At 27.4% G+C, this 10,994-nt stretch overlaps 1 protein-coding gene across 1 annotated transcript in view; it reads right to left on the reverse strand.

Moving 5' to 3' along the window:
• Positions 1 to 7,373, reverse strand: part of LOC107436527 (Ecdysone-induced protein 78C) — a 170,570-nt gene extending 163,197 nt beyond the window's left edge. The window contains exon 1 of the mRNA XM_016048288.5: positions 6,637 to 7,373. Coding sequence (XP_015903774.1) covers positions 6,637 to 6,844 — 208 coding nt within the window. The 5' untranslated portion in view covers positions 6,845 to 7,373. The remainder of the gene's footprint in view (positions 1 to 6,636) is intronic.
• Between the last annotated feature and the right edge of the window lie 3,621 nt (positions 7,374 to 10,994).

The following is a 10,994-nucleotide window of genomic DNA, read 5'->3' on the forward strand; positions in this document are numbered from 1 at the left end:
AAATAAACATTTTCCTTAAAAAATACATTCATTTTTTTATTAGTGGTACACAGCGTTACGAAAAATTTAGAAAGGGTACACAAAAGTCATAAGTTTGGGAAACACTAGCTTAATGTATTATTTACAACGGTTCTCAATTTTTTTCAGCCACGGAACCTTAAACGATCGAACTTCTTTTGGTGGAACAAAGATTACGATTTTTGCTGTTTAAGTTAAGTATAGTAGATTTCGCTGTTTAAGTTGAAAGTCAAGTTAAGTTATGTTGAAATAAGCTAAAATATAATTTTTGAAAAAGAACTGTTATAAATTGTGAGAAAAATAATAAGAGAAAAGTATTTTTTATTCTTGAATTTGTGGTTATTTTATTTTGAATTTCAAAGTTCGATGAGAAATACTGATGCAATAATTTATAAATGAATATTGTTAAGCAATTTATTTAATGTATCATTATTAGAAAAATATTTATTATTTTAAAATTTCCTATTTCAATTTCATTGCAATTTTACATAAATAATTTAATAAAAAATAACCAAAATATTAAATAAATAATGGATTTTTGGTTGGATACAAATTACAGGTTCTCCTATTACAGGTTCAAAAAATCACTACTTGGTTAAAAAAAAAAAAACCTATTTTAAACAGATTTATTATTATTATTTTCAAATAGCAAAAATTTCAAATATTTCCAAAATGTGTGTGCCTTTGATCCCTTTATTAATTTTTTCTCTGCTAAAAAAATACTCTGAATGTTAAATAATCCAGTAGTTCTGCTACGTTTTTTTAATGTGTGCATTTGGGTTAAAAGGAAGCATCAGATTCAGTAAAAATGTAGTTTTTCGCATTTTCAATGTAGTTTATCTTAATTTTGCTTTATTTTAGTGTTCATTTTTCTTAAAAACAGTATTAAAAAATAATTCCTTAAAAATTAGAAAAACAAGGTTGGTTATTGAAAACTGAACAAATGCCGTATAAGCAATTTAATATTTTTCATCTATTTCACAAGCTTTATGTCGAAATATTTCTGTCAAATACTCATTTAACTGGTCCCGTCATATTTTGCCTTTTTTAGAACAATCTAATGTCTGGATTAATAATTTATTTAAAGAATAAAAAATAATTATATAACCAATAAGATGTTTAACAGTTTCAAAAGATATCTATAATAGTATGTTGTCAAGAAAAAAGTTTCCGTTATGAGACTATATTATTTATTGTTTGACTGGCTCTTTCATATCTTAATATTTTTCATAGGATTCAATGACCTCTCTGGGTGAAAAAAAAAACAGAAACAACATAGCTTAAAAGAAAAAGAACATCCTGTGATAGAAGATTAGAATGTTCCCCAAATCTCCCCCACACTGAAACTGATGCTGCCTTCAATCTCCAACAACTTTGTTTACAAGAGGACAAGAAGAGCTGTTAACTTCGATTTCGAGTCTTGGGCTGCTTTGGGAATCTTTTTCATCCCTGTATTTACAAATAATCAGTTTCAAAAAATTATTAAATCGATTTCACATCCCCGAATTATGTCACCCAATTTTTTTTTTAAATTACAAATTTATTAAGTAAAAATTTGTATAAATTTATTAAGTATATTTTATATTAAAATATGTTTAATATTAAAATATAGTATAAATTATTAAGTATAAATTGTTTGGCTTGTACTTACTTTTTTAACATATTCTCTCACATATATAAATAACTTGTTTCAATAGTACTTAACGAAATTATTTATAATTTAGATTTATAAACATCCTTTTAACCAATTTATATTCTTTTATATTAATTTTACAGTAATTTTACATTCATTTTTAATTATTTCATTAATGTTAGAAATTTAATGAGCATGTTGAAGAAGATGGGTCAAATTTGCTATCTTAATAAGCTGAACCCTTCTTAAACTTTCACTCTTAAACTTCTTGACATTCTATGCTTATTTTATTTTATAAACGTCGTTGAACAGCCGACCCAATTTTGGGTTTGCATAGAGAGGCAAATGCGGGTTAGTTCCATCAGAAATTTCTTCACGGGGGCTAGTTTGCTGTAATGCTCGATAGAGGAGTTCTCTAGTCTTCTGGGGTTGGGTTCAAAATTATAGGGCTTCGGAGGTAAACATTGATAGCGTAAATTCAAAAATGGTTAGGCTGTTCGACGCGAGTAAAAACTAAATAAATAAATAAACAACTGTCAGAAGTGGCTCTATTTAATTATTTATATAACTATTAACTGAACATTAAATCTTATTTTAAGGCGTTTCTTAACAAATTGGTGATTGTGCCACACAATATAATTGCAGCTGAAGAGACAATTTTATTTTTAAACTATCATGAAAAAGTCAAATTTTTGTCACCTAATGCGCACACATAACCTTTCACAACATTTGACATCTTTATTTCCAAAAATAAAAAAAGGAACAATTCCAAAAGATATTCATCAATACAGGCACCACAACGGAAAACCACACCTCAGCAATTACTGACATATATATGAAGTTGATTACTAACTGCATATGTGGCCTTCAAACATATATGTATCAAAAAATTTATGACAACTAAGTTGGGGAGAAGGGGGATGTCCGTGCGTGTGCTTTCCATTAAATTGCCATTTAGGGCGGTGGGTGGGTGGAAGAAGAGGGTCTCAGAGTTATGCCCAACGTCCTTGAAACAATTCCGAGATACCCATAGAAACGTGACGACCATGCAGAATAACGGGCGAATCGGAAAATGTGTCAAAGGTTTAATCAATACCAGGGTTTGCAAAGGGATTCTCGAATCAATATTTATAATTTACGAACGGAAAAGATGAAGAAAGAAAATAACTGAGTTCGTATGAAAAATTGAAAAAAGAACTCAAGAAGAAAGTTGTCGTTTTAGATAACTGAACTGTAATTAGGATTTCAAAGTGTTTTTTATGCCCTGAATGTCGTATTTTTTGTAACAAACAAGTCAATTTTATTTTTACAATTTTATTCCGCATGCATAACAGTTTTGTTCAAGTTAAAATCAAACAATTTATTTTGCAAATAATATTTTTTTTTTTTAATTATTAAGTTTGAAATCAGAAAACGATTTTAAAAACTTTAAAAAATCGTTTGCTCAAAAAGTCAGAAACATTTTCAAACATTTTTATCATAAAATTTATTTACTATATAATATTTCTTTAAAAAAAATTAATAAGTTTGAAATCAGAAAACGATTTTAAAAATTGTTTAAAACCGTTTGCTCTAATAGTCAGAAGCATTTTCAAACATTTCAATCAAAAAATTTATTTCGTATATAATATTTTTTTGAAATATTAATAAGCTAGAAATCAGAAAACGATTTTAAAAACTTTATAAAATCGTTGCTCAAAAGACAGAAATTTTTTTTAAATAAAATAATGCATATTAAGACATTTTTTGATCATTTTACTGAAATTTTTCCTGAAATTTAAAATCATAATTTTGCATACTTCTTATATAAATTGTAAGTAGAGTTGTCAATTTGTTCCATATTTCACAAAATACTTAGTTTTTAGAATTTACCAATGGAATCATTAATTTTTAATCATTAAGCCAGAATTTATTTATTTATTTAAAAAAATAATTGAAGTCTTTTTCGTTAATTTTTATGTAACGATTTTTTTGAACTTCGAATTCCAATTTTGATAAACATTTTATGAATAACATATTTTTAATTTAGCTTAACCATTAAAAGTAGAACTGATAAAGCACATCTTCATTCTAAATGATATAGACAACGTTAGTTATGAGAGAGATTTTTAGATTGTATTTTATGATTCGTCATTTAAAAATTTTGTTAATTCTCAAAAAAAAAAAAAAAAAAATTTACAAATCAGTGTTAGTGCTTCAAAAATTTCAATAACTTATAAATCATACTTAGTGTTTTAAAAATTGTATTCACTTACAAATCTGATTTTAGTTTTTAATCTGATTTTTTAAAAAGCTAATTTATTTACTAGTCTGATTTTTTCACAATTACTAATTACAATTATTAATTTTTACTAATTCAAGCATTTTAAAAATCTTATTCGTATAAAAGATCTGATCAAGTATCATAGTATTTTTTGATTTATTTTATTGATTTTGATTGATATTGATATTGTATTTGATTTATTTTCAAGAAGGTTATATTTAATTATTATAAACTTTACAAAACTGATTAAGTATTTTAGTTTTTCATAAACTTGCATTATTTATGAATTATACTAAATGTTTCGTGTATTATAAACCTAATTTGCACTCAAATGCTTCAAAATATTTAAACATCTTCATTTTTTAAATAAAAAATACGTGCATTTTTATATAGAAATTTTTTTTTCTGCCTTAAGTTTGCAGTAGTACAATTATAAATATTTTAGCAAAAAAAAATTAAAAACATTTCAATTAACAAAACATTTTAGAGGACATATCTGCTCCTAAACCCTTAAGAAACTCTAATTATTTCAGGACAGTAAATAACAATGTAAATGAGATTCGATTGTTTTCTAACCTTCATCAACTATAAATAACACGCTCTTCTCCATTCCTACCACCTATTTTCAACTCCTATATCTAATTCTCACATCAACTGCCATCAGAACTGTCTAAATTTTATTTCAGACCTCTTGAAAATCATATTAATTTAATTTACAATTTTATTAATCAAGTAAAACTTACTTAATGAGAAACTCAATAAAATTAAATCATTTAAATTATTTTTAATAAGGTGCTTAGTATGGTTGTATTTTTAATATTTTAAAATTTAATAAATTCCTCACTAACCCTTTATCATAATTTCTACTACACAAAGATTAAATTTTAAACTCTAATCTATTTTAAAATCTTATATATATTAAAATTTAATCTATTTTAAAATATAATCTAATCATATTTTAAGCCTAGTTAGATTTTTATGATATCGTCAACTCAAAACAGAAGAAAATTCTGCATTGGTTGTTTCTGTAAGAAACATGTGGAAAATATTTATTAAAAATTCATTTATTTAGTAGTAATAATTAAAAATTCATTAATTTAGTAGTGATAGTATATATAAAATGCAAAATAGAAATAGAAATATCAAGAATTCAAGATCACATATTCTACAAATGATAGTTAAAAATTCATTTATTTATTTTGTAGCAAGTAATTTCTAAATGCTTTTAGATATTATTATCAAACTCTGCTATAACATTCTGCAGATATTAAATTGAAATGTAGAATATAGATAAAGATAAAATTTGTAAAGGAAATATAGATATTTAGAATTTAAAATCATAGCAAAAATAAGCAACTGATAATTAAAAATTAATTTATTTTACAGCAGAATTTACTGATATTTTTCATGAACTCTCTTAAGACATTCTTTTACAAACACTACTTTTCACAGATTAAATATATTAAAATGGCATTTTTTATAGCACACAATTTTAAACTTATTCCAAGATTATTTTTTTACACCAAAAATATTTCAATATTAATTTTATGTTCAAACAGACGATATCTAAGATAATTTAAATTCAAATATTGTTTAATATTGAAAAGATAGATTTCAATCAAATACATACCAACAATTAACAATTTTTAACGAACATTCTTAATTGACGAGAATATATCTTAGCTTAAATACGTTGCTTTAATTAGTGTTTATAGATATATTCTAAATTTATCATACATATGTACAGTCGAGATTGTCGAGATGTTGTAAAGATAAAAAATATTTATCATTATGAACTTGACAATAGCATTAGTTCGATGTTGTAAAATGTTGTTGTAAAAGATGTCAAGATGTTGTAAAATGACAAGAATAAAATTGTTCAATTAAATACGAACATCAATTAATATCCTTTAATAAATATTTTAAATCTACAACGAATTGGCCAAAAAAAAAATTTTTTTTTTTCAAAAAAAGACATAAAATCATTTATTATTATGAACTTGACAATATCATTAGTTCGATGTTGTAAAATGTTGTTGTAAAAGATGTCAAGATGATGTAAAATGACAAGAATAAAATTGTTCAATTAAATACGAACATCAATTAATATCCTTTAATAAATATTTTAAATCTACAACGAATTGGCCAAAAAAAAAATTTTTTTTTTTAAAAAAAGACATAAAATCATTTATCATTATGAACTTGACAATATCATTAGTTCGATGTTGTAAAATGTTGTTGTAAAAGATGTCGAGATGTTGTAAAATAACAAGAATAAAATTGTTCAATTAAATACGAACATCAATTAATATACTTTAATAAATATTTTAAATCTATAGTGAATTAGACCAAAAAAAATCTTTTTCTTTAAAAAGACACATAAAATCATTTATCATTATGAACTTGACAAAAGCATTAGTTCGATGTTGTAAAATGTTGTTGTGAAAGATGTCGAGATGTTGTAAAATGACAAGAATAAAATTGTTCAATTAAATACGAACATCAATTAATATACTTTAATAAATATTCTAAATCTATAGCAAATTAGCAACAAAAAAAAAAAAATTTCAAAAAAAAAAAAAAAAAAGACACACAAAATCATTTATCATTATGACCTTGACAATAGCATTAGTTTAAAATTAGTAACACTTCAATCATCAAAGAGTGTTTCTTTTATATTCGGGTAATGACCCACAATATTAGTAAACAAACGCCCACTCACCTTGAGTTACGGGTGGGGGTGACTTCTCCCTGGACTGGGGGGTCGACGCATCACTGGAGGAGCTGGGCACGGCTCCTCCACCTACGCTATCATCCTGACCATCCTCTCCTTTAACAGTCCGAGATGACCACCCGGACGATGACGACGAACTGACATCTGGCAATGCAATATCGTTACTGCTGCTGCTGTCTCCCCTATAACCCTCCATTTCTCAGGATCCGAAAATCCCATTAGATAGTAAATCCACAACAAAACTTATTTTGCGAGTTCGTTACACTCCGACTCCTGTTTTTTACTCCATTGTTTACAATCCTTCCTTCTACTCCACAAGGTCACCAGACTAGTAGGATGACGGGAAGATGTGCTCCTGCTCTTCCACTCATAGCATCTTTTTAGGATGGAATGGGAAGATGCGGAGAGAGAGAGAGGCTGTTTTTAGGGGGCGGTGTATAAATTGCCTTTTTGTTTTTTTATTTTAGTTGACTGCTCTCCGGTTTTTTTTTCCTGGAGTGTTTTTTCTCGCTCTGTTCCTTTCCTCTCTCTAAATCTGTAGGACTAGAGTAGGGATGGTCGGTCGCTGAAAGCAGCAATCCACATTGAGCAGGGTTGCCCTTGAGCCGGCGAGAAGGAACGATTCTCCGGCTATCAGTTCGCCAAATGTGTCGCCAAGGCTGAGACTTGGAAGCGAAGCCGGTGATGAAGTAATCGATTAGTGTTTGATTACGGTTCGCTTTCTGAGAGAAATGAAATTATTTTTTATTTCTTGAGATAATCTTCTTATGTTTTTATTTAGATTATTTAGTTTCTTTAAATCAATTACTCTTAGTTGTTATTTTTGAAAAAAATTTTAAAGTCGGCGTTTTAAATGATAAAAGAAATTTCGTCTTAAGCTAAAGATTCATTAAATCACAAATCTTCTTGCACACGATCTCAGCAATTTGTAATTTCGTAATGAATTAAAACTAATACTTTAAAATTCGAATGCGCAAGTCTTAAACTCGAAAATTGAAACTAATACTTCATAGTATAAGCAGACCATTGAATGAACAATTAAGCACAGCTTGCCTTTAAATAACTCGTAATATGTTTAAAATCAGTATCTTTTTGATAATTGATACTGTCAACATACTTGTTGTAAAAATGCAAATTATGTTTAAGAAAGAAATGGAAGAATTTAAAAGTATTGTTTTAAGATTTTGGGGTTCAAATAATAAGTAGTAATATAACCAAGTTAAAGGGTAACTTCTACCAGTGAATAAACACAAAATTTTCCACTGACTGAATACTTGATATTCTGATTATATTATGACTTTTTAATGTCTTATAAGTCATAAAGAGAAGTTTTTTCCTGGATTTAAGACATACAATACTTAGTATTTTGAAAAATTTTACACTAGGTAATATAATGTATATGTGCATCGAAAGTTGCTGGTCGATTAACTAAAGAAAAAAATATTATCCATTTTCTTTCTTATACGTTGTTATTTCGGATATTAAGTAAATTCCAGAATAGGAAGAAGATAGCGCAGATTGCCGAAACATCAGTTATAGTTTTCTTTCTTTTTTTTTAATTTAATTTAATCTCTAAAATATCGAATTTTGTCTAGATTCTATTTCCAGTTAAACCTTGTGGTCCCATACATTTGTTTACCTCATTTTTTTTTATTCTTCAAAATATTTTATTTTATTTTATAACCATCGTTGAACAGCCGACCTAATTTTTGGGTTTACGACTACTAAAGTTCAACGCCGTAACCTTGTAATTTTGTACCCAATCCAAAAGACAAAGGAACTCCTGGATCAAGTAATGGGAGAAATTTGCCTTCGTGGTGGTCTTTTTGATGGAATTATCCCGCATTTGCGTCACATGGGGAGGAAAACCACGAAAACCTCCCACGGTTAGCCTGACGGCAAGGGGACTCTAACCCATGATCCGCTACCACTGAGGATATTTTAAGTCAGCTGTAGTCGGTGCAAGCCGGATGCAGATTTCGTATCTACCAATCACCCTGCAATTCAAACCTGGGTCACCTCATCGGGAGGTGAGGGCATTTTCCCTTCGGCCACTTGAGCTTGACCCTTAGTATGTGTCAGTTTTCGTTTCTAAAAATATGTAAAGGCTATTTCATCGTTTACGAATGTCGTATTAGCTGACTTTAAAAGCACCAAATTTAGCTTTAAAAGAATCTAATTTTTGATAAAATCAATTTTGGTGTCATTTACGTAATTTTTATTAGTTAAAAAAGTACAAACTAACTGTTACGAACAAAACTGAATATGTTTTGTCATTAGCAGACAGTCTTAAAGTTTTAAACTTTTAAAAGTTAATAAAACATAAAGGAATTTTAAATGGAATTGTTATATTTTCGCAAAAATTAGTGGAACTACTTATTTATGCATTTAAAGATGCAACTATGACATTCGTAAATGGTTTAATTGCTCATAAGGATATCATTATAAAAACGATATAAAATAGGATTTTAAAAATGTATGTTAAGAGCAGGGAAAATGGGACACCTTGTATATTCCATTTCTAATCAATAAAGGTTAGTTTTGTGTATATCATTGTTTCACCAAAACAATAGAATAGTAAAACAATTGATTGAATTAATAAATTACAAATCATGTTTTCGTAATAGTGTGCATTGTTTAAACCCATTTCAACAATAACTAAAATTCATTTTAACAATAACTGATATTTTATTTCAACAATAACTAAAATCCGTTTTAAAATTCATTTGATGTTCAGCTTTTGTGGTTGTCGGTTGTATTTGAATACCAAAAACTGAAAATTTTGCAACTTAAATGGTGAAGGTACTGCAGCTGTAGCGAATATGAAGTATGTTAAAGCTGATTAAAAACTGTAAGTAAAAATAATTTAAAATCCAGAATTTAAAATCTAAAGATCCAAAGAAAAAAAAATTCACCCGATATAACTTTTAATCTAATAATCCATTTTGCATGCACCAAGTTGTCCACCAATCAATATATTAAATGTCTTTAAGGTAAACATGCGACTACCTGAGAAATATAGATAATATTGGTTATAGAGAACCATGAAAAAACAATTCCAGATTCTGGTCAGGAAGTCACTGATAACCGATAAATAAATTTAGGGAAAACGCTGTATTTCCTGATAATTATTCATATCAGAAGTGAAACATTTTGATCAACATCGATAATTCTGCACATAAACATAATGATAATTATTAAATATAATATTGCTTTGAGTGTTGATTGAGTTTATTTAACGAAAGTCATGACCAGTATAAAAATAATATACGCTATTTAAAAGGTAAAACTTTGCGATTTATTGCTAAATATCGATAATTTTGATAATGATAATTTTTGCTTTTCGATGTAAACAATAGAATTTGAAATGATATGTAAAGGGTACTTACCCCTTTCTTAAGTTCTTTCGACGCCAGGGTCTGTAAAAGATTTCTTAACAAAATAAACGAACTGGAAAAACATAGATATTTATTTATTAACACAAGTAAATTACAGAGAAAAGATATGCCACTAGATGACAACTGACATGCTGCCTTTTTTGTGTGTGATGACAACAACTCCTAACGCGCATGCGTTAGGAAAGTTCTGTTTTTGGAGGTTGCATTTCCGACAATAATTAAATATATATATTTGATTTCTGTACTAAATCTTGGCACTTATCCATTGTAAACAACAATGCTCTTGTTGGCGACAATTGAAAAAGCAACCGCCAATATATACGGTCCTTATTACTAATAAGCACTGAAAAATACTAGCATATCTGCTGGAGCGTTATTATTATTACGACTTCCAAGTAAAGAATCAAGATGGTAGTCATCAAGGTTAAAACAATTCAGTTTAAATTTATAAATTACAACATTTCAAATTAATAACCACATTCTTAATCATAATTAAGATTAATCACTTCTTAAAAAGCAAAATTAAATCTGACTACATTCTATATTAAGTAGCATTTATAGAGTACCAAAACTTTGCAAAAATTTCAATACTGAACTAATTCCTAAGTGTTTGAAAACTCAGAAACTAAATTTTACCAAATCTTTAAAGTCTACCAATTATCTAGGTAACTACAAAAATTAGAAATCAATAGCTCATTTTTTTATTATCAATTAAATTTAGGAATTTGGGGACAAAATCTTTTTTATTATCAGTTACATTGCATACTCCTCTAGATTTACTTATGTATTTTATAATGTTCCCATTTCTTGCTTTTCCTGCAGAATTTCGCATCTTTATTTTAAAGGTGCTTTTATCGCTGAAATTCATTTAATATATATTTTACATTTTCTGATATTTTTATCATGGAAATTACCAGTCGAATCCATGAATCTTTTCTAATTAGAACT

This window comes from Parasteatoda tepidariorum, chromosome 4 (assembly GCF_982258835.1).
Source record: "Parasteatoda tepidariorum strain Cologne lab strain chromosome 4, Ptep-v5.0, whole genome shotgun sequence".
In the NCBI taxonomy this organism is placed as follows: Eukaryota; Metazoa; Arthropoda; class Arachnida; order Araneae; family Theridiidae; genus Parasteatoda; species Parasteatoda tepidariorum.